The 25,197-nt window shown below is 47.7% G+C and overlaps 1 protein-coding gene across 2 annotated transcripts in view; it reads right to left on the reverse strand.

The window, feature by feature from the left end:
- PSTPIP1 (proline-serine-threonine phosphatase interacting protein 1) overlaps window positions 1-25,197 on the reverse strand; it is a 527,591-nt gene that overhangs the window by 132,603 nt on the left and 369,791 nt on the right. For both annotated transcript variants that reach the window (XM_086959166.1, XM_086959165.1), the window contains exon 10: window positions 10,425-10,523. In XM_086959166.1, coding sequence (XP_086815292.1) covers window positions 10,425-10,523 — 99 coding nt within the window. The remainder of the gene's footprint in view (window positions 1-10,424; window positions 10,524-25,197) is intronic.

Consider the following 25,197-nt stretch of genomic DNA (forward strand, 5'->3'; position numbering starts at 1 on the left):
ATTCAGCAGAAATTTGTGTTGCAGTACAACTAGCAACTTGCAAGCGCATTACATAACTATTGAGGCCACTATCTATCTAACCTCCCACTTCTTCATCCTTGCTCTAACATTAGTGGGAGTTTAAGGAACAAATTCTACGAGCACTATGGACTTCCATTGGAGTCGACTATGAAAGTACACCGGTCTTATTCTTCTTCTTGTCTCTTGTTTAGGAAAATTGGTACGTTATCTTCTGCAAGCCGGCATAATGCCAGCGCAGTGAACTTGCACCCGAGAAAAAGAGATGCACGCCATGATGAGTGACCTAGACTTGCGTTACTGTACCGGTCCAGTACATGCAGGTGGTGAAGCTCTTACTTTTCTATTACGGGTGGCACTGAGAATACTCTGTTACAAGGGCTACTGCTTAATTAATTTAACTTTCACCCTACAGTGCAAATGAGTACTAGAAATGGAAAAATGAAGAAGATAAATAATCTGATTATCTATCACTTCACATGGGATGTTTTTGCTTACGTATGGGATGACTTTAGGTGCTTTGCTTTTTATTGAGTGACCAGTGATACATCCACACATGAATGACTGAGTACTACTAAACTTATTAAGAGAGGTAGGGAGTGGCCACCGTAATAACCGGATCTATGCTGTGCTTGCAATACAAACTACTGCTACTATTGATGGTAGTATTTGGACAAAATTACAACTTCTTTTCATTGCCTTTCCTACACTGGAACGGACGTGCGGGTGCAGTGTTACATGCTCTTCAAAGTTACACTTAGTTCATCCACTGACCGTCTACTCTCTCTAGATCATAGGTACTCACAAACTTTCTCTCAGGGGCTAAATTTACAGTGTAGTTTGTGGCCGAGGGCCACACTGGTGGGGGCGGAGTCAGAGGGGCCGGGGCTAAAGCAAAACAAAAACTTGTGACCATGAGGTTGCACACAGGTCCCTGCAGCAGATGCCGTCATCCACTGAGCCACCAGACCCAGCATTTACATACATCTCTCTCCCTCCTGCTCTCCCTCCTGCCCTCCCTCTCCATCTCTCTCTCCCTCCTGCCCTCCCTCTCCCTCCCCCTCTGTCATCTCACTGTGTGTGTGTCTGTCTGTGTCAGCCTTCAGCCCGGGCTGAGACAGCTTCCTCAACGCGCACACACAGACAGCCACACCAAAGTACTTAACAGGTCTTTAAAAGACCATTAACATATTATTGAGGCTTTGTTTGTTGTAGCGCCCCTGCATCTCCACCCTGACAATCACTGCTTGCCCGGCCCCACAGAGCAGAGGCTTTGTTCTATTTCACCTCTTTGTGGCCCTGCATCTCCACTCTGCTCTGTGGGGGCCGGGGGAGCAGTGATTGTCAGAGTGGAGATGCAGGGGCGCTAACAGGTGAAATACAACAAAGCCTCTGCTCTGTGGGGGCCGGGGGAGCAGTGATTGTCTTCAAGGTCTGCGCACCGCCAAGGAAGGCTTGCCGGGCCGCTACCGGTCCGCGGGCCGTACTATGAGTACCCCTGCTCTAGATACACATATGCTATCTAGGAGTCAGATAGTAGCATGATCCAGATATATTATGGACACATACAGTTTCTGTGTCACCCACCCAGGCTGTTGTCCTTCCACCAATCATTGCTTCATCATTCACCCAGCCATGCATCTCATATTCTTTCCTTCCCAGCCACGTCTTCAATCTCAATAAGTAAGGAATATATAAGAGCTTACCTCTGCCCACCACCACCACCGTCTCAAATCTCACAGCCGGCACTGGAGTCGCCGCCTCCTCCCCTGAAGAATTGCCCTCCGCCTCCGTGTCGAGCACCACCACCTCCACGCTGGCCCCGCCACCAGATGTTCCACCTACAAAGTACATTTAAGAATGTTAGAATAAACCACTCACTAGTATTTGGTCTAGCAATGAAGACATGTGAAAACAATGTAATTTGTGACTGTCTACTCGAAAGTAAAAAAAAATGTCCCTTTTTCCAGGGAAGGGTGTTGTCTTGCTGCACTTTTTGGCACAACTGATGAAGGCTGGCTTTTTAACACGCACCATTTTTCTCCACACAGACAGAAGATGGACTTCTAACAACAAGATCAAGTTGAAACCAGGTGAGAGCCTGGCCCGACCACAAGAAATGTCTCCAATTAATCGTCAGCACTAACCACTTTTCCATTCTCAGTTAAACGTTTAGTTTTTTTATTATGACTTCATTTTAATAAATGTGTTTACTTTTAATAAAGCATTTAAACTTAAATAGACTCTGTGTTTTTTGGTCCAGACTAGAGTGACTGAGCGAAAGGTTTTGCAATTTTTGCAAGCATGAGTCCGTGCCTCTGACACTTCTTGACTCTGACTCCGAGTCCGTACTCTTGAGCTACGTTGGATAATCATGATTGGGGATCAATCATCGATGAATTCTGGAGGTAAATGACTGTGCCACACTATGTAGTCAGTCAGTAAGGACATTGGGGGTTCAAAGTCTGTTATCACAGAGGTATGTGGAAACTCTAACAGCGCCTATTATAATTGATAAGCAATGCACTATTTATTGTCCATAGTTCTGTTTCTGCAGAAGAATTGTCCCCGCAACAGTAGTGGTATGGATTGTCCTCCTATCCAAACCAAAAGGTAGTATCTTATTCTTTCTTGGTGGTCATTCACATTTTATAGTTGGGAATTTTCAAAGCAGATAGAACACTTCAAAAGACATTATGGACAATCCCAGAGGACTGCACTGCACTAAGTTGATAGAGCTATTGCTGACTAGAATGGGAGTTTCGCCAACCGTGCAATCTTAGTTAGCTACACAGACAGACTAATAAGAATAATCTAGTAATACCACAGGGAGTCATAGTAGAGGCAGGATAAGAATGTATATACAGTCTACAAGAAGATCAAAGACGATTTTGAAAAAATCAAATGAGGAACGCTAGGAAAAATAGGTTCTAGTCTAAAATGAAAACTTACTGGGGCCAGCAAAGGAGCCCTCGCCTGCCCGATCCTGGCCCTGTTCAACAGCATCCGCCGCCTGCTGCTCCTGTGTCCCCTGGCCCCTGGGGGGAGCTGACGTACAACATCAAAGAAAGAACAGAAAACATAGATGATTGTTGCTTGTCAATGTCAAACAAATCTAACATTTCAAAACAACAATAACAAAATATTTCCGCGAAATTATATTGATTAGGGTTAGTTTTCATTGATTTGCGGACCTGCGATTTCGAAAGTCACGTAACTCACTAAACAAAGTACTGAAAGGGTCACCTAGGACTGGCAGGCAGCAGTCCGCAGGCAAGATGCAAAGTGACAGACAAACTCCATTGTGATTTCAGTCAGATCAGTGACAACACTAACAGTTGCCTGCTACATAACCAGTCATTTAAATAGTCAAACTATCAATCCACCGCCACTATTTTTCTTATTGTCAGGGGTACAAAGGAAGGGGCAGATTTAAGCCCCTTGCAGCTCTTTTGCTCCATTCTTGCGTGACTTTTGTGACGCAGCAGCTAAACAAAAGAGGCGCCATGGTGCGGCGTATAATATTATAACAACGTGACGCATTTGGGAGATGCATCCCGTTATAAAGCCCTGCGCCATCAGGGGGCGTTCCGGCGCAAGGGAGGGCATTCCTGCACTGGAACACATCCTAAAAGTGGCTGAGGGAAATCTACAAAATTTCAATCAGTCACCTTTAGGACAATGATGCGTCACACAAACCCTGCACCTGCTTGAAGCAGACGTACGGCTTAACCCAGCATTGGGGAGATAGGGTACCCCAGAGCATTGCTGGAGCTGCGCCATCGTTGCGACGCAACTCCAGCAGTAAAGCTTCGGTGACGTTTTGGGCTCATGGTGCGCCGCATTGCAAATACGGCGCACCATGTTTGGTGGTGGTAGCGGGCCGCACAATTACTGGCGCATCCCTGCTACTTTGCAGGGATGCGACGATAATTGCAATTCTGCCCCTTAGGGGCATACTTACTTACGCGTTCTGGCGCATCTCCAGAGATGTGCCAGATCAAATGCGTCACGCAAAACTACCTTTGCGACACGGCAGATGCGCCTCATTTACAATGCGGCGCGCCCTGGCGCAAGGGTAGGCACTTGCGTGGCGCATCTCATCACGTAAGAGCGGCGCATCGCTGGAGTCACGTCGCCAACGCAATGCAACTCCAGTGATGCTCAGGGCCACCCAATACTTAACATGCTGTGTCAGTCCTTACGCCTGCTTCAAGCAGGCATAAGGAATTGAATTGACGTAGCAGCGTCGCAGAAGTGCCTGCGTTAAATCTTGTAGATTTCACGCAGGCACTTTTGCGAGGCGCACAGCCGCCAGACCGCCCACCCTGCGTACTAGGAACACACCCATTGTGGCGCAGGCCCATGGCTTTATAACGTGACGCATCTCCCTAGATGCGTCACGCTGTAAATGACTCGCAGGGATGCGCCACGTTTACGCCGCTGTTGCGTCACGCAAGGCAACGTAAACGTGGCGCAAGGGGCTTGTAAATGTAATCTGCCCCCTAGTGTCTAGCATTACGCAGTTCTGTAAAGTACACTCATACATAATAGTTACTCAGGCCAATGAGACCACAAAATAGAAAACAAATAAGCATAGTAGCAACGCCACTGAGAAGGAGAGCAGTGCAACTGAAATGCACAGAAGAATTTGAAATAAAATTTAACTACAATGTAATCGTCAGCAGCATTATTGGCTTGCTCCATGTGAAAAACAAATATTTGCAATACAACAACACAGAGCAGGAGAAAACATAGTAGTGAGTGATGAAATAGCTACTACTACTCACCAAGCCCGGGGATCTCCAAGCCGAGCTGGTTCAGCAGGTCGCGCTCCCGGTCCAGGAGGTCCGTCCAGCGGTGGGTGACCTGGCTGTAGGTGCGCTGGACCCCGGAGAGTTGGGACATGGCCCAGCACACCTTCTGCCACCGCTTCCGGCGCTCCCGGCTGTTGTAGCCGCCGGCCGCGATCCTGCCGCCTCCCGCGATGGTCCTGGGCAGGCGGCGCTGGACGAAGTAGACCAGCGCGCCCACTTCCTCCGGGCTGAAGATCTCCCGTCGCGTCACCTGCTCCCCCCTCAATCGCCCGCATGCTGTCCTGGCACGGGGTCCAGGACTCCTCCTCCCCGCCTCCGCTGCGGCCCTCAAGTGCCTGGGCAGCTTCACGGCGCCTGGCTTCACCATGGTCTGGGCAGGTAAGGTAGGAAGTAGAAAATTAAGAAAGAATAGGATAGGGAAGAAGAAAAGAAAAGAGTTTAAAAAAGTAGTTTAAAAGTAAAAACAAAAATAGCAGAAAAGACAAAAATATATAGCTAGGAAAAGAGAGGGATAGATAAGAAGCAAAATCGTTAGAAAAAAAACCGAAAACAAGCAAAGGATGGCAAAGATAGCAAGAGGATAAACACCATGCCCAGACACAGGAAATGAATGAAAAACAAGATGGCCGCCCGTTCACGAGCGCGAAAGTAAGTTCGCACGCGATTTTCCTCGCGATCTCGTGCGAACTTGTACTCGCAATGCGCTTACTTCGCAAGATTATACATAGCGGCCGGAAACGGAAATACGTCACGCAAACAAAATGGCCGCGCCCATACTCGACCTTGGGGTAAATTTGTGTGTTGCGCTGCAAGCGGCTCGCGAATACTGCAAAAAAACTCACAAAATAACACGCCGCAAAAAAAATAGAAAGCTCATTCGCAAGAATTGTCGGATTCCGCAGTCAGTTTCGCACGACGCCGAGCCTCGCAAATAGCGCGAAATTACCGAAAAACTATTTTTGCAAAAGCAAAACAAATAAGCAGGTGCAAAAGGTCATTCTCATGATTTGTAACGATTCCCTGTTGTGCTTCCTGAGGGGCCCTCCAGAATTCGGTTGCCTGCTTGCAACTATTGTTGTGTGACCCTGCTCTGACCTTAACTGTATGCCACAAAGGTCCTGATTTACAGCTAAGGGAGCAGACAAGCAGGTGCCAGGCTGGAACTTCAAATTCAGTGACACATTAATTAGCCCCTAATTCATTATTGTCAGTTGGGGCAGGGCAGGTGTTGTTAATAAACTAACCCCAAATTAATTCATGTCAGTTGAAGCAGGGCAGGTGTGCCTGCTTTTCCCCCCCATCTTCTACAGTGATGATGAACCAGAGGGTGGCATTGATGTAACAGAGGGTGGCATGGGTGAAACAGAGGGTGACAGTGGTGAAACAGAGGGTGCTGGGAGGCTGTGATGATGAACCAGACTTAGAAACAACATAGTCGCGACCGTTGCGAGCTGACAAGTAAGTTCGCAATTGCGAACTAGTACCAAATCCTCGCGAACTGGCAGAAACACTTGCGAACACAAAAAAAAAAATCTGCAAATTCGCAGGAATTCGCGGATTTTGCGGATTGCGAGCTCGCTAAATTCGCGAACGCCAGATTCGCAAAATGCGCCCATGCTTAGCTGGGAGTTAATGTGTTTCTTGTGTAGGCTATTCAGCTGAACCAGGTGGAATCCTAACCTTATTAATGAACTCTGAGGTATATCAATTCCTAGTCCCATCATCTATTCTCTAATTCACCCACATCACATTCCCAATGGAATTTTGTTTTCCCACTCCCTTTCTTGTAAGGCTGGTGTCCAACAGTTTGCCTTACAGTGATGCTTGTTCTAGTTCTACTGTGCCCTTACAAATAAATGTGTGTGTAAAGTGAGTATTGAGTTGTAAGTACCTAAATGCCCGTGTGCCCACTAGTGAATATTCTGTTTGCAGTTGTGAGAATGACTTAATGCCAGAGGCATCTCATATATCTCCAAATAGAGAGATGCTGATGCTATTGGGAATCTACTCTAAAAGTGTCAATTTCCCTTTCCACCAACATATACTTGGTAACTAAGCATGAGCGGGAAATCCGTTACGCTCGCGGATTTTGCGGATTTTTGGGAAATCCGCAATCCGCGAATTTTGCGGATTTCCCGCAAAATCCGCAAAAAAAAATCCACGAGCGTAACGGGTTCAAAAGTTGAACCCCCACTCATGCAACTATTTTACAATGGCGCCAGCAAGCTGCCAGCGCCGTTGTAAAATAGTTACAAAGTTAGCTTGCACAGGAACCACTAGATAAAATGAAGCAGGTGCTGCTTTATTTTATCTAAGTGCTTCCTGTGCAAGCTAACTTTGTAACTATTTTACAACGGCGCTGGCAGCTTGCTGGCGCCATTGTAAAATAGTTACAAGCACAGCCTCACACAGGTCACTCAAGGGACCCCTGCGCCCTTCAGGGCGATTGCATAGTAACACACACATGGTCACTTGAACTAGTTGCTCAAATTCAGTGACTCATTCATTAGCCCCAAAACAATCCTGAGCGTCTTCGAGGCTGGACAGGTGTGCCTCTTCCCAAATCTACCGTGGAAAATCAGCTGTGATGCTGGGTAGAGGGCGACCTTTGCATGGTCGCTCGAACTAGTTGATGCTCAAAATCAGTGACTCATTCATTAGCCCAAAAACAATCATGAGCGTCTTCGAGGCGGGACAGGTGTGCCTCTTCCCAAATCTACTGTGGAAAATCAGCTGTGATGCTGGGTAGAGGCCTTTGAATGCTTGACTTTCATGAGCACAATCCCCGTGCTGTTCCTGTGGCCAGGAGCTTCTTTCTCTTCACATAATTGTGTTCGCACGGGTTGCTGCAAATTCGCACGCGTTTTGTACAATTTCGCAATTTGCGAAATTGTACAAAACCCTCGCGAACTTGCAGAAACCCGTGCGAACATAAAAAAAATAAAAATCCGCAAATTCGCGAGAATTCACGGATTTTGCGGATTGCGAGTTCGCAAACCCGCAAAATTCGCGAACGCGAGATTCGCAAAATTGCTCATGCCTATTGGTAACCTTCATCCTTAATTTCAATGCTAATTCTGTGCTGCAGGAGTGCAATATCCCAAGTTACTTCAGTAAATGACATGTACGGATCTTGAGTATCAGAGCTGACTCATTCTGTGGGGCAAAGCTGAGTGGCCTCATAGCGTCCTAATATTAGGTAAAGCCATTCTTCTCTTGAAAGGTGTACTCTCACAAAGTTGTCAATGCCATTCTAAGTGAATTGTCTTTCCATAGCATCGACCATACCAAGTTGTCCAGGTTCATGAAATTCACACCCGTGATTACATAAGACATGTTTTGGAGCGAGCATGTATAGTAACCGTGGCATAGATGTCATTTTAATTAAGGCTTTGCAAACCATTAGTGAGAGTGGGAGCATTTTCTACTGTATGATACGTCAGAACTAAGTCTTAGAGCAGTGGATCTAAATGATCCCTTTGAAACATGCCCAGGTTTGTTGACACCCATATCCCTAGATATCTGTTTTGAGGCGGTGGGGCAGTGGTTTGCTGTTATGGGTAATGAGGCTCAGCCTCCTTGGTTTTTTTTTAGCTTTTTCATTACACTACTAGTGAAAGACAGTCTATTATGTATTATTACTATAATTTAAAAAACGGCAATCCTTTCTGTTAAAAATGAGGGTCAAGCAACAGTCTGAGGCAGGCAGACATCTATGTGATGGCTGGTTCAGGCACATAAAAGTGCCTGAACCGGCCATTAGACATTGTCCAGGGATGGCAGAGTCACGGTCCTGGTGGCAGAGACCAAGCACACCTCAGTGCCTCCCCATTTGTACCACGCTGTAGCATCAGTGGTAAATGTAGACCCTGCCTCTTGAGGCTTAAGCCCTCGAGTGACCCTGGGTATACAGTGTCGATGTGTCATTCCCCACCTCAGCAAAGAAGAAAGCGTGGGGTGAAAAAGCAAGATGATGAAAATTGGAAAATTCACCGCACAGGTTCAGCTGTTTGCTACTTCAGGGTTGCTAGAGGTGGCAGGGAGCGGTGTGCTTGCCTCCAGGGTCAATAGGCACCAGGAGGTGAAGCAAGACCTGCGCCGGCAGCTGAGGTAAGTAAACATTTTGGGAGTTCGCAGGTAAGTATGTGAGATTGTGTGTGAGAGAGAAACTGTGTATAAATGAGTGTGTTTATTTGTGTGCAAGGATGTGAGTGAAGGGGAGTGACTGAGAATAAGTGACCCGGCAGGAATTACTGCAGTAATTCTAGGAATAAGAGAGCTCAACTATGGCTCATGGGAGTGGGTAAACCATGACCTATTGCTGCTCTTGACATACTAGAGACGTTTGCTCACATAAGAGTCTCCCCATTTTATATGGATGGCATCTCAAGCGAAATTCAGGCAAGTAATCTTGGCAATATATGCACCCATCGCATATAGGGGAAGCGCATGATAAAACGTTGATCCAGGCATATTAGAGATAATTATTGACATATGAGGGGATTAAAACAACTTTTAAAAATAATATGTGTCAACTCTCGGAGCATGAGGCGTCTTTGGTTTGCCACACCGCGAAAGTATTTGAATATTTAATGGCTGGCCTTTCATAACCCAAGGGTTTTTAGTAAATGTATGTGAAGACTGTAGTTTAAAGGCGCTCTTTGATCCCATTTCTTGTACATTGTTCTCGCCAGAGAACCCACGGACCCACATACAAGAAGTTGGGCTTGCTCGCTGAAATCACAGCAAGGATTGCTCCCCACTACTTTTAAATATCACCAGACACCAGTGGAGCTAATAAAACCCTCTGATAAAAGGCTCCAGACGTGTTTAAAGAGCCTGGTGGAGCTACCCTTGGGCAGCTTATATTCCATGCCCTCATAAAAGTGGGCTCCACAGATTTAATGTCAAACGTTTATCGACAGTGACCTGAATTAAACCGATTACCTTTATTTTTGTGCAGTATGCCTTTTTTCATTATGTTTATTGAATAATATTTTTTTCTATAACATTATGCCAAAGTGATATGTAGTTTATCATTTACCTGATGGCAGGTGCCCGTGTGAATGTTTGCCTTTCTGCCTGGAGTTCAGCCTTTGAGCTTGGCTTGCACTGCTATTAGTGAGTAAACGGTACTTGAGGCAGTTCCTCTGTAGGCGCTCTATTTGTTAGGCGCAGCAAATGAATGTTGGACATCAAGCTGCTCTTCCACTGGCAATGCCAGCCAGCCCTAGCAGGGGAACCAACAGCAGAGTGCACAGTCTTTCAAGAGGTTATCTGTTGAGGATGTCATAGGCTGATCTCAGGCAAAGACTTAGATGTAGGACTATTAAAGAAAAGAGTGATGGTCAAGAGGGATTACTGACCAAGAAGAGTGATATACTCCTAGGGGCTTGGAAGTCTGCCACTAGGAGTGATCTGTGCAAAATCAAATGCGCTGGATTCTCACATCTGAATAGGGAACAGAGAATCAAGTGGCAAAGGACAGCTTGAGAAGGGTGTGAACATGTCTAAAAACTGTGGATGCGGATCTGAAAGGCAATCCATTACGGCAATGTATCTTTTTCAGTGAGTATGAAGGCCACCTACCTCATCATCCTTGACGCACTGCATGGAGTAGTGATTGCAATGGACCCACAAGGCGCTCCTCAGGACAGTGATGCGGTCGTACTCCTGTGTCTGAAAGGCCTGCAGAGAAAGGAGGCTATGAATATTAAATGGGTAGCGCCTGTGGTATCATCAAAGAACCTGGGGTCACACTAACTGGTGGGACCCGAGATGTTACTCTGGTTGCCTCAAAGCAGAGATTTCTACTACTCAAAATTGAAAGCCTACAATGTTATCAACTGTGACATTTACTGCAAACTAGGAGGCCACTGCAGCTTGCACCACCCATCGCCCCTGTCATCACCGCCAAAACAACTACTAACCATCTCTCTCGCCTGGAAGTGAGACAGTACAGATTATTCTAGGTCCCAAAAGCTAAAGAAATGGCTGGGGAGGCAGGTATTAGTAATTTATTTTAGATGTAAATTGTATTCATGAACAACCGCTGTTCTGCTCATCTCTAAATTAGACACTGCCCAGGCTACTCACAAGGGACATAGTGAAATCGCAAAACCCACAAAACCATCCTCATTATAGGCTACTGAAATCTCACCAATCCAAATTAAAGAAGCTCTCCTCTCTAATCCTTCCCTGATCTGCTGCTTCCTTCTAAATACCACCTTTGATGAATGCTGTTCGTCCACTGCTCAGCACTGAAAAATGTCAATGCAAACGACCCGACCTACTCTCAAGTGGCCGTCAAATCTCGCATTTAACAGTGCAATTTTGTCTCGAGTGAGCTTCCTTTATTTTGTCTGCGTTCAGGTGGCCCTTTTGCACTAGCAGGTTAAGAGGACATAAACAATCGTCCTCCATTATGCTGAGACGCAATGGAATGAGACAGATCTGAGGCCCACATGCATCAAGCATTTTTGTAGTCGCAAACGGTGCGATTACTTAAAATCGGCCGTTTGCGAATGCAAAAGTGCTTTTTGGGATGCATGAAGCAATTTTAGAATTCGTAACATTGTTGCGAGTTCTAAAATTGCGGGTGCTTTTAAGAAGTCGCAGATGTGCGATTTCTTAAAAGCAATGTATCATTACTTTCACAAGTGCAAAGTCGCAATTAGGGTGCCAAATTTACCGAGTGGTTGAACCACTCGGTAAATTTGGAAAAAGTGTTTAAAATGCTGCAAATGTTTTTTTTTCTACATTCATGTTTCACACACACATGTCCTTAGGACATGTGTGTGTGAAACATGATGCGAAAAATACATTTCAGGGGTGCATGGGGGGGTCGTTTGGACCCCCCCCTGCACCCATGAAATTTTCAAAGTGCCACTCGCAATTTGCTGATGCCTTCCCATTGACTCCTATGGGCCTTTTGGCCCATAGGAAGCAATAGGAATTGCGAAAATGCACTTAAGAATTCGGTATTCATTTGGGATTCGGTAAAAATTGCGATTTTTACCGAATCCCAAATGAATACCGAAAACAATGATGCATAGTATTTTGCACTTCTTAATTTGCGATTCCTTATTTTTCGCAAATTAGGAAGTGCAAAATGTAACAATGATGCATGTGGGCCTGAGTGATAACATTCTGATGCCAACCCTTGGGGCTGTGCGCAGCCAAGATTTCAGGTGTGTCTTTGAGATCTCACCTGGGTGAAAACCACCGACAAAACTTCGTATATCTGGCAAGATTTATTTGAAATATATTTTAGTACGTTTTTACAAGTAACAAATAGGTCCTGTACATATAGCATTCGATGTCTCCATGTGCCCATTTTCAGCAATTACACAAACCTGTAAAAGCACATATTCCTATTTCCGATTCGCCCATAGCGCTTCAAATTACAATAATAATAGCCAGCGCTGCAACAGTCATATGCAACCTCTCTTCATTTGCATGTATCTCCCACACATGTGTATCTCTTTCCCTTCTGCACGTCATCTGCTCTACAGTAGCCATTAAGGTACAATGCAAGCAGTTGTGGTTTGAGCAGTTAAATAAACCTAAAGGCAGCCCTCCTTATCACTCCCCCAACCCTGTTATAGTAAAGTGCTCAACTCTCTAGTCCACACTTCTACCCACATAGCTGGACATACCCTAGATCCGATCTTTTCTAACATACAGGAGGCAGCTACAGAAACCCCCACCCCCATGGGATGGACGGATCACCACCTTGTTAAACTGAGTGTTCCGGCACCTCAACGCCAGTTTAAAACTGAATCCATTCAGCGTCTAAAAAGACCCTGGCACAAACTCTCCCCCCTCGCCCTACATGAAACCCTTGGAGAGTTCCAATACGATGCTAACCAGGAAATAGACGCGACCTACACCTTGTTCACCAACTGGATCAGCAATGGCCTCGACACTCTTATTCCGGCTAAATTGACTAAAGGACGTAATACACCCTCTAACCCGTGGTACGACGATACCCTTAGGGCAATGCGCAAGGAGTGTAAAAAAGCTGAGCGCCTATGGAGGAAACACTATGATAACCAGTATAAGGCAGAATATCTATCCAGGCTTAAGACCTACCATAAAGCCATCAGATCTTCCCGCGCTTCTTTTTATACCAACAAAATTAACTCCAATGCGAACCCATCTAAAATCATCTTCAAACTAGTGAAAGAGCTCCAAAACCCTAGGGCGCCCCCACCAAAAATTTCTTCCAACGAACAATGTGAGCAGCTCGCAACATATTTCGTTGAAAAAGTCCAGAGAATTTATGCGACCTTTCCACAGATCGCTCCTCTCCGTGGAGTTCCTAAAACCACAGCTCCTAACATCTTACCTCTGTCCCAAATTTCTGCCATCACCGCTGCAGACCTGATCAGACTAGGTAAGAAAGTGAAGTCTGGCTCCCCAGCTGACCCCATGAGTCCTTCTCATTTCCTGGACTCGATGGACTTTTTTCTATCCCCCATGCTGAACATCCTCAACCTTTCTTTTACTACAGGATCTGTACCCATAGCTTGGAAGCAAGCATGGGTATCACCGATAATTAAAAAACCTACCCTCGACCCCTCCAAACCAGAAAATTTCCGGCCTATATCCCTTCTCCCCTGGATTTCCAAAATAGCCGAAACCCATGTTAATGGCATCCTTTCGAAACATGTGGAACCTCACGGAATCCTGGACCCCTCCCAAAACGGCTTCCGCGCAGGCCATAGTACGGAGTCTGCCCTACTGGCCACTACTGAGCATCTCCGGACGATTTTAGACTCCGGTCAAAGTGCTGCGCTGATTCTCCTTGATCTCAGCGCAGCCTTTGACACGGTATCCCATGACATCCTTCTGAAACGTCTGGAGATGGCCGGTGTGACTGGCCTCGCACTTGCATGGTTCCAATCCTTTCTCAAGGATAGATCCTTCAAGGTGTCGGCTCCTCCATTTCTTTCTAAACCCCACCCCATAGCTCAAGGTGTCCCCCAGGGTTCAGCGTTGAGCCCCTCCCTCTTTAATCTATACGTCCAGCCACTTACTGACGTGGCTAGAGAGTGGGGGCTCACGCTGGTCTCGTACGCCGACGACACCCAGCTGGTTGTCACCCTCTCGGAAAGCCCGTCCTCCGTGGCATCCAAGTTTAAAGAGGGTATGACTGCTGTGGCCCGCTGGATGACGGACAACTACCTCCAACTCAACGCCGGAAAAACCGAGGTGCTCCTCCTAGGCCGCAACACCAGCCTTTGGAACGAGCACTGGTGGCCGTCATCCCTAGGCGCTACTCCACTCCCCAAAAATTGTGTCAAAAATCTGGGAGTCTGGGTGGATGCCAACCTTAGCTTCCAGTCCCACACTAAAAAGGTGGCAGCCACCTGCATAGGCCTTCTAAGGAACCTCAGGCCCATACTTGGGCTCTTCGACTCTAAGGCTCGCCAGCTAATCGTCCAGGCCACCATCCTATCGCGCCTGGACTACGCTAACGTCCTCCTTTTGGGAGCCAACAAAGCGGAAACAACTAGGTTCCAACGTATCCAGAATGCGGCAGCCAGAACGCTGGTCGGCCTCCCACGCAGATGTTCAGCCAGAGCTACCATCCGTAAGCTCCACTGGCTGCCCGTGGAACTCCGAATTAAATTCAAGGCCTTAGTCACGATCTTTAAGATCGTTAAACAAGGAAATCCCCCTCTGCTTCGTAGCCTTGCCCAACCCTACGTTCCTGGACGTGCTTTGCGCTCTTCCAACCAACTCCTCCTGACAATCCCTAGGATTCGACTCTGCCGAACGGGAGGCCGTTCCTTTAGCGTCCTTGGCCCAAATTGTGGAATGATCTCCCCCTCTGCATTCGTTCCATTGATTCCCTCCCAGCCTTCCGTAAAGCAATTAAGACTCACCTCTTCCCCGCTCCCTAGATTCCCCTTCCCCCCCTCCCCCTCTATCCTCAGTCTGCGTGCCTGTTTCTTAGCGCCGGGACACCCCATTGCTGGGGTAGCTGTTGCGCTTCACCAAATCCAGAAATAGAAATAGAAATCCAGTGATCTGCTCCTGTGTATTTTTCGCATGCCACACCACTCTTCTGAGCGCAGTGCAGCCCCTTCCACTAATGCCCCTTCAACAGCCTTTTTGCACCTACAAAGTGGTGATCCTTGGGATGTAAACAAAGAGGGGGAAGAAGAGCTATATTTTTAACGAGGTCCTACACCTGTGCTCCTCCTAGCCCTAGACTAATGCTGCTATCTGTGGGCTGGAGCAATATTTTGATCTGCTTTCCGAAACAGATCAGAAGTCCACTCCCAGCGGGTGGTAGCATTTTTAAAGATCCCGCCCACTGGGAACGGACTTGATGTTTGCTTCCACTAGGCAAGGGATTAAAAAATGTTTCCACCAAGCGGGAGCAAACACAGGTTTCCCTGCCCACGCTGGTATTAGCAGGGATATTACTATGTCCCTGTGGTGGTTATCCCTGGATATAGTATGTGAGGCGGACCCAGAGGATGGGGTCCCGGGGTTCATTAATGGCTCAGGGTGGGGGGTGACAAGGCATCCTACCTCCTCCCTTACAGTAATTGGCCTGCGGTAGGCTCCAAGGGCCTTTATTGCCCCCTCCCTAATTTAAGTAATATCAGTTCCAGGGGTGGGCTCCCTGGGGCCTTTAGAGGCTCAGGGTGTTAGGCGGCATGGCCCCCTCACATTGTGTAAAATTTCAGTCCGGGGGTGAGCTCCCCGGGCCTTTAGAGGGTCAGGAGGGGGCCATACTGATTTTATTCTTTGGGCCTTAGATAGGGTCACTCAGGGGGGTCCCCAATGAGGCCTAGGGGGTCAGGGTATCCCTACCCTGCCCCCTTATACTATTTTCCTTTTTTTATTCCAGGTCAGGGGACTAAGTCCCAGACTCCTGTAATAGCTGACAGCTAAATTTTTCTCATGTTGCTGGCAGCCTATCAGAGTGCTCGTTCCCCATGAGAGTCTGCCTCCTGTGGGAGCAAGAAGGCCCAAGGGAAATAAAGCCCCTTAGGAGAATCAGAATGCTCCATTTTTAAACTTGCACTCCCAGCCTTTCGAGCCCTTCTGGGACCCAACCGTCCAGATTTACAATGAGGGCCAGACTTACTAACCTTTCATGCAACGGGTGTAGTAAGGCAACTTGCCACTCTGCGTTGTGTGGGAGGAAGAGAGCATAAATTCACTATATCTACTAAGATATGGCACACTTCTGCTCTCTGATAGCACTGGTGCACTCCATGCAGCTTAGTGCCAACGCAGGCACCCTTGCACCATGGTGGGAGGGTGACTGCGTTACGAGGAGAATTGTTTTTGTGCTGGAATGGATACCTTCCTGCACAAAAGCAATCTCCAAAGGCATTTTCCTCTTTCTATGTGTGTTGGGGATTACAGCATATATAGAAAGAGCAAATAGCGTGGAGAAACAAAATGTCTGGGAGGCGTAGTGATTTCACACAATCCCAGGTCTACAAATTTGAGTAAATCTGGGATTGCCTGAAATCCATGGGTGGAAGCATGGGAACACCAACATTCCACTCATGGAATCAGTGGTGTCATCAGTGATGTCACTGACCATGTCATTAATGATGTAATATGTGACGTCATCAGCAGTGCATTGCCGGGGCACAAGTTATAGTTAGCTTAACTAATTTTAACCTCCGAATTTCTATGTTTTTGTATGAGAGAAATGTCCAACTAACTATAACGTCAGTGAAACCTGTTTTTTTCAGTAAATGTTAAAGTTTTTTTTAAATGCTAATTTCTAACTATAACGTCCCTGAAACCTATTATTTTTTCAATTTTATATATATATATATATATATATATATAGAGTGAGAGAGAGAGAGAGTGGAAGGACGGTTTTAACGTACCTTAAATATACTTGCATGGTAAAGGCATGTGTGGTAAAAGTATATGTGAGGTGAAGGCATACGCGGTTTAAGGCATATGCATGGTATATGGTTCAGGGTAGAGGCATGTGTAGTAAAGGCATGCATCTTAAAGACATACAAACCAGATCAGCTCCTGTAGTAAAGTGTTCAGTGCTTTAAGCCACTTCTGTGTGATTCAATATGGCAGAGATACCCGCCACCCCTCTCGACGCAATCCCCAAGGATGGGAAACTGGAAACTGTTCTGAACTTTTGGAAGGCGGGAGGGAGTGACCCTCCCGGCCGTATTTATTAAAATATGAAACAAAATTAAAACATTAAAATAACAGTTTCATATTATGTACAATTTCATTTCCACATTACGATGTTTGGCTAACCTTAACAGATCTCTAATACAAAGGTTCTCCTAGCCGAACTAACATCCTACAAAACATTTGACTTGAAATTGTACATCCTAACGTTAAGGGCCAACGGCAAGGTCGTAACCGGTGTCAGAACCCTAAACCAGAAAATACCCCCCTCACTTGTGAGGGGGGGCGACCGCACAGAGGCGTACCTCAAGTGCATCTACCAATTTCCCTTTGACTTGACGGGGGCCCCAATGGACTCGACGCCATTTAACGGTCGTCCGAGGACTCGTGTGAGGTGTCTAAAAGGTAGCGTAAACCCCCTCCCGAACCCCACACAACTTACCCATCTGCCGTCGCAGATGTCCTGGCCCCGGGAAATTCCCCAGGAGGGCCCGTAGCCCCTCCTATCCAGGAAGGGGCCTTAACCGCCTTTCCTTTCCTTCCGGCGGCCCATCCTTAGAAGGGACCGCCTCCCCGTTGAGGGGCCAATGGCCACCTCCCCCGAGCGCTCCCATCCGTAATGGGTGATGCCCCCCCATAGGGATCTTCCAATTACTGCTCACCGATCATGACCTTACCGCCTGACCAAAATAAATACGACAATTTAACTAAAATCACTCAATTACAAAACAACCATAACTATTTCACGTATGATTACTGATCAATACTAGTGCAGAATTACTTTATTTGAAAAAACATACTGTAGATGACCATTCTTTATTGCATACTCAAAATAACACGACAATCATCACAACCTGCAAGAAATAGAGTTACCACATCAAAACTTTATTCAAAACAACTGGCTGTCCTCAGGGGCTGGTGGGTGGGTCAAAATTGGCTCTTCGTTCCGTCTCGAGCTCACGTGCAGCGGGGAGGTGCAGCTTCAGAGCATAGGAACAAGAGGATGCTTTCTTGGCTTGTTGCTCCTTTTATCCGTCTTCGGGCGGGCGTGAACCCGCCTCCGCCTGCCCCCCGGGGGCGTGGCCGCCGGCGTCAGCGTCTAGGACAACCCCCTACAGGGCGGGAAAAGGCGCGCCCCGGCTACGCCGCTTCGGGCATACCAGCCGGGACTCGCCCCCCGCCCAAGATGGCCTCCCGGGGGGATCGGGGTACTCCAACATACGTTCGGGGGGACCGAGTGGTCGCCCCTTTCCATATGGCAGAGATACCCGCCACCCCCTCTCAACGCAATCCCCAAGGATGGGAAACTGGAAACTGTTCTGAACTTTTGGAAGGCGGGAGGGAGTGACCCTCCCGGCCGTATTTATTAAAATATGAAACAAAATTAAAACATTAAAATAACAGTTTCATATTATGTACAATTTCATTTCCACATTACGATGTTTGGCTAACCTTAACAGATCTCTAATACAAAGGTTCTCCTAGCCGAACTAACATCCTACAAAACATTTGACTTGAAATTGTACATCCTAACGTTAAGGGCCAACGGCAAGGTCGTAACCGGTGTCAGATCCCTAAACCAGAAAATACCCCCCTCACTTGTGAGGGGGGGCGACCGCACAGAGGCGTACCTCAAGTGCATCTACCAATTTCCCTTTGACTTGACGGGGGCCCCAATGGACTCGACGCCATTTCACGGTCGTCCGAGGACTCGTGTGAGGTGTCTAAAAGGTAGCGTAAACCCCCTCCCGAACCCCACACAACTTACCCATCTGCCGTCGCAGATGTCCTGGCCCCGGGAAATTCCCCAGGAGGGCCCGTAGCCCCTCCTATCCAGGAAGGGGCCTTGACCGCCTTTCCTTTCCTTCCGGCGGCCCATCCTTAGAAGGGACCGCCTCCGCGTTGAGGGGCCAATGGCCACCTCCCCCGAGCGCTCCCATCCGTAATGGGTGACGCCCCCCCATAGGGATCTTCCAATTACTGCTCACCGATCATGACCTTACCGCCACAGGCCGGATAGTTGACCGGCTATCCGGACCCCCCACAAAACTCCTACCTAAAGGTCATGTTTTAAACTCTTCAGCCAAGCAATGAGGTCTCCTATGAGTAACTCATTCCCCACCCGGGACAAATGGACCCCATCTCCCAAATACATACTGTCCCCCTTGATACAACCATGCGGGATAGAATGCAGTGCACTTGAACGAAACAATCTACCCAACTTGTTATTTACCTTCTTCACTGAGTGGTTCAGAGCAGAAACCGAAATCGCCCCCGCCACATTTTACGTGGAATCATATGGGACCATGCAATGGTGCACCCTGGAACTCTTCTCGCCAACCAACTTACAGTGGAAAGCATTGCCTCGAGAAGCAGTCGTCTACCAGTGGTCACCAAATCATTACCCCCAAGATGGACTATGATTATAGACGGCGGTGACCTTGTCCGCCCTAACAAGCCCTCGAAAAAGGATTGAAACTGGTCAATACAGAGCCCGCCCCTTCCGTAGAAGGTTACCCTGTACCCGTATTCCCCAGCCATGTGAATCATGTCACCTGCCTTGAATACGTCTGCGGCACGTCTCACGTATGAGTGGCCCACGACCCACACCTCTCTTTCCGCAGCCGGTGATGTCTGACCGCTGGTTCCCAGGTGTCGGGTCGACTGCACAGTCCGCCCCGCCTCGTAATGTGAAAGTTAACGAAATTGATGTACATAGACAGCATTCATTTCCCTTTCTTCTCCCACTCCTCTCCCTGTGGGCACCATGGATACTGTAAATTATTGACCGTATCACCCTGCCAGTAAGAACCCGTACCCCTATGCATATGTACAGCCATTCTAGGCGCCATGGCCTTTTTACCCATTGGAATCCCCGGCTTCCCTCCTGCGCGTATCTTGCACCCCCTCTCTCATGTATAGACCATGAAACCCTTTTCCTTTGCGCGACCCTGATGTGAAAGGCAACCCTCCTGCTTGACCCAGGCATTCCCCATTTCCCTCTCAAAGAAGCATCCTTCGCCTCAGCTGACATAGCCCCCCCCTCCCCAGCTGTATCTGACTGCCCCTGTTCTCTCATGTACAGGTCATAGGATCTCTCTCTCTCCCTCTCTCTCTGTGCGACCCTGGCCCTGCGCGCACCCTGACCCCCTCCTTCTCCTCACATGAGCAAGTCATAAACCCTCTTCTTCCGCAAAGCCCTGTCCTTGAGAGTCACGGCCGCGCCTGACCAGCACCTCCTTCCCTTCCATGAATGCCCCTCTGTTGACAAGCCCTCCCTCCGCGCTCGATTGTCCACGCAGGCATGAATACCACTCCTTTGATGACCCCTTCCCCCGAGTCCAGCTGACCACACATGTCCGAGGCCATCGCCTAAGCCAGGAGATACCATTTACTGCCCTTATTGTATGCCTAGCCACCCCACCCCCTGGGCATGATCAGGCGTACACACCCTACGAAACACTCAGCTGCTTGATTGCCCTCCCCTCTTATCAGCAGGTCAAGGGTCCCCATTGTGAACGTATGTGGAGTAGGATCACCACGAGGATTATAGGGATGTCTTTCTTTTGCGTCATACTGTCCTGATTGTTTTATCAAGTGTTTTGTAAGATATAAAAGCAAGAGTCTCAGCTCACTTGTTAGAGCACCTCCCGAAAGACACTGTGTTTCGTGTCCGAAATGACTGGCTCTCCTCATGAGAAATAAACTCTGTTCTTGATTCCTGCCTCCAGCGCCCGTCTCTTTATTTTGGTAATTATTTAACATGGGAACTAAGAGGCGGTTTGCGCCAGCGGCCTGGGCATCGATGGTAATTCGGGCTCGTTTTCCACAATTGGCGTCCCAACGCGGGGTCCATCAGTGACATAGGGTCCGGTAAGAGAGATCCAGACGAAGAAGTGAACATCTAAATGATCGGGGTATGCCTGCCTTGAGAGGGCCCTCGCCCGGCTGCCGATCGACAGAGCTTCACCAATTCTGAACGGACCTCTCTTGAGTGACCTATTGTCCTGACTGGAATCCCACAGGAATGCTGCATGGAGTAAGAGAACAATCAGGCGCTGGAGGAGGAAGACGAAGAACTGTCCGTATGCTCCGGTCCGGGTAAGATTAAGTAGGGTGTTTTTTACGCCTGATTGGTAGGGTGGTTCTATCCACCTGATTGATTGATTGATTGTATTGAAATCGGTATTTGTATACTGATATTGTATTGGTTGGTATTGGTTCATTTAGCTTTGAAGGCTACTTGACATATTGGTTCTCTTCTGGAGAACGAGACATTCTCTGTTTGCAAACAGCGACGAATAGGAACGTCGTCCCTCTTTGCAGATAGAGAAGGGTAGGTAATGCAGACTTTTGTCCCCGTTGTAATCCGTCATGCCTACTTTTCTCCCCACTGATTGTTTTGAAGTCGATTAATAATCGATTGTTGCTCTTTGAGATCTTCCCTGTCCACAAACAGAGACGAATAGGAATATTCTGTCCCCTTTATGGATAGCGAAGGGCAGGTAATGCAGACATTTGTCCCCGTTGTAATCCGTCATGCCTGTTTTTCTCCCCATTGATTGGTTGGTTGCCTGGACATTGTTGTCCCAGGAATTGTTTCGTTTGAGGTATTTTCTATTTGCAAACAACGTGAAATGGAAATATTCTGTCTAGTCTTTGCAAGTAGAAAAGGGTAGGTTATGCCCCTTTGTGAATTCGTCAGTCCTACCCACTCCCCACTGGTTGGTTATTGTGGGGTAGCTCGCATGGTCCGCCCAGGAGACTACCCTTATGGAGGACATATGCTCTCTACTCATGGGCCATTTAGTAGAAATAGACCGACTGGTCCGTCCAGGAGGCTACCCTAGTAAGTGGAAGTACATCGCTCGGTCCGTCCAGGATGATACCCTAATGAAGGAATATATGTTCCCCTTTTGATCGATAATCTCGTTCCACCCCGGACCATTTATTGGAGGGAACTCGTCTGGTCCGTCCAGAAGTACCCCCTAGTGAAAAGGACGCATAAAAATATGAAGTGATCACCGTTCCCTACTAACAGAAAGCTTTAGCTCGAAACACGCTAAGGAAGAGAAAGAAAAATAAAAGGAAATCAGGCTAAGTCAGTAACCCCCTGATGAGCTTTTGACTTCACCAGAAATAAGAAACATTAGGAATAGTTCGTAATAAGAAATGTAAAATGGCGAAAAAGTTTGATAGCAGAACATAGCCACGAGGTAGCTAGGCTCCACTGCCTATTCCTGCTCCCAACATGTCTGCCTCATTTCCCACCACGCCCAAATAACGGTCACATGAAATAGAAAGCAAATCAATAGGTACCTACCCCCCATTCCGGAAGCTCCCGAAGTGCAACGGGTCCGCGGTTACGCCCATCCGGAAGGCGAAGCCTCGTGGCACGAGGGGCTCGCCTGGCCACGGTCAGGAGGAGATGATGTTGGGCAGGCGGTCCAAAGAATGGCAGAGACCTCTCCTTCTCTCCTCTCCTGCTGCCCTGCAGGCCACGGGGGGGGGGGGCTGTCTTGCCTCAGCCACCGACCACCCCCCCCCTTCCGTCTCTCGCCTGGTCCGACCCACGAAGAAGGCCGAAGCCAGGGGCGAGAACGGCGGCCAATCAAGTAGTCCCGCCACATGCCAAATTCGCCATCGCCTGCATAGTTACAGGTAGTCCCGCCACGTTCCGGGTCCCTGGAGAGTTGGAGGTAGTCCCGCCACATGTTAAAAAGGGAGGGGGGGGGCTGTCTTGCCTCAGCCGCCGACCACCCCCCCCCATCTTCAATGGCTGGCTCGGCCAATATCGAAGCGACGGAGCCGAGGAACGGCGCGGGGTCGCTGGAAGGGGGAGGTGGCGCGAACGAACCTCCCCCACCTCCCTCCAGGTGGAGGCTTCCAGCGACACCCCAACACTCTTTGCTTAAAGAGGGTCAACATCAAAAAGCGGTCTTCTGCCCAGGACGGGCACACGCTCCATATCGTCTCTCCTCGACCTTGAAGATTCTATAAGAGCCGGGGGGCCCCCGACCCCCTGCATGGGTGCCCCCGCCCCCTTCGCTGGGAACCACGACATCGGAGCAACTCCTGCCGGCACCAGCCTCGGATTGGAAATGGCTAAAATGCAGCTACGGCACAGACTTGTTCAGTTCCGGAGGAACACCAGAATGACCCGGTAGGAAAATTGTTGCCGCCCTTCCCACTCTTTGACTCATGGTCCATATTGTTAGACTGTTAACCACATAGCACAAGACTTCTTGAACTGCCAACGGAAAGTTCTGGGCCAACCATGCGAGACTAGAGACACTCTGACTGTGCTGGAACTTGCCTGACCCCACCCAAAATGGCGCAGACACAAAATGAGACGTTTTTAATGAACTTTGTTGCACCCTGATTGCGCAAGCTTTTTACCCCGAGATATATATAACGTTTTGGATAATGAAAGTAGATATGAAGGATATTGAGTATGTGCTTGGACAATGAATTGACTTAGGGTGGGTACCGATTATGAGTTGGAAAATGAATTGGTGTAATTTAAGGTAATGAATGAACATTGGATAATGTATTTATGAATTTATTAAAGATGAATTACTGACATGCATCATGCTTGCTCTGTAGGGGAGTTTAATACGATTTTATTGCACTGCCGCACTTTATGCAATGAACTGCCACCAGCTTCGTTCTTCCCATGAACAGTTCCAATCTGCTCCGTGGCTAGTCCACTGGGTTGTAGGCCTGTATTTATACGTCAACACTTTTTATTAAAAGTATTTTGAAAACGAAAGCATAGTTGTAGCGGTTGCATTAATGAGTTTTGAATGTATTACTACTGTGAACAACGAGAAAGTATGATGAAGGTTAAAGGTTAAAAAGGACCCGATATTTAGCAGCCACACTATGTGTCACAGGCAGCCGGAAAAGTGCTTTAGAAGCCCTAAAACGACACCACAGAAATGCCACCTGACCGCCACCCTTGTACCCGATCAAAAGGGGTTACGACCAAGTAACTCATGTAGATACGCAGATCGTCAATGATTATCTGTCTGACATTTCTGGTCCATCTGGGCTTAAACGCCGTGATGGTAGGGAAATGCACTACGTGGAGATAGGTCGAGTATGTGGTAGGTAAAAACATTTCCGGATTACTGCATGCTGATGAGGCTCGAATATTGCCCCCCCCCACCCCTTCTTTCTCCTCCCTTCTGCAGGTCACGTCGGAACCTTGGCTGATGTATGAAAGGACGATGACCGAACCGCCAATGAGAAGGGGAAGAAGGGAATATGAGTATGGTCCTTATGACAAATAAAAGTTTTTTAAAAGACGTAGACTTAAACATGACTGTTCCTCCTTAGAACCTAGCAACGGGAGGATGGACTGACATAGAGACTGGACAAGTACTGAATGACGAAAAAAATTGACTAGAAACGACGCGTTAAATAATATAACTGGACGTTTTGACTAGGTAGGGAAAGGACAAAGAAAAATTGTACGGGTAAGGGTTGCCACGGCACCACCCGCCTAGGAAGTTAGAAATGTTGCCGATGTTCAAAATGCACTGCCCCCTTTCTCACACTCTTACAGATATAGCCAAGCTGTCCGACTGTTTTCCCGATCAATGCTTGCCGTTGCCTCAGCCTGGAGAACTTCCCACCACAGGAGGGAACAGAAAAATGGTTTAAGATCCAACCATGGGTAACTAGCGCGACCAGGTTTATTTCTGATCAACCAACAGAGGTGTGAGTATTGGTAATTGGGAGCGCTCGCAGGCGTGACAAGCGAGAAGGGAAAGGGGGGAAGGGCAGAAAGAGCTAAGCACGTAGATAAATAGGATAGTAAAGATACGTAGGATATATATATAAACAGATCTTGTAGACTAACAATTGTTTCCTGTCTTGTTGTGAATGTCTTGTATATGTGTAATACATGTGCCGTCTTCCCTGTCTAAAGTTTGTGTGTGTGTAACGTACGAATATATGTCTCCCCTCTGTCTATATCTGCATGTTACCTGACCTTTGCTGTTCCGTGTTGTGAGCGCACTAAATGACCTATTTTCGTACACGTCTCTCTCTCTCTCTCTCTCTCTCTCTTTCTCTCTCCACCCCCTTATCTCTCTCTCTCTCTCTTTACATGTCATACGTGTACCGAATGGCTCGTTTAGATTGCGGACGACTCTCACTCTCTATGAGAGTCTCCCTATTTTCCCTCCCTCTTTTTGGTAAAATTGTGCCC

The sequence above is a fragment of the Lissotriton vulgaris genome, chromosome 2_2 (assembly GCF_964263255.1).
Source record: "Lissotriton vulgaris chromosome 2_2, aLisVul1.2, whole genome shotgun sequence".
NCBI lineage: Eukaryota > Metazoa > Chordata > Amphibia > Caudata > Salamandridae > Lissotriton > Lissotriton vulgaris.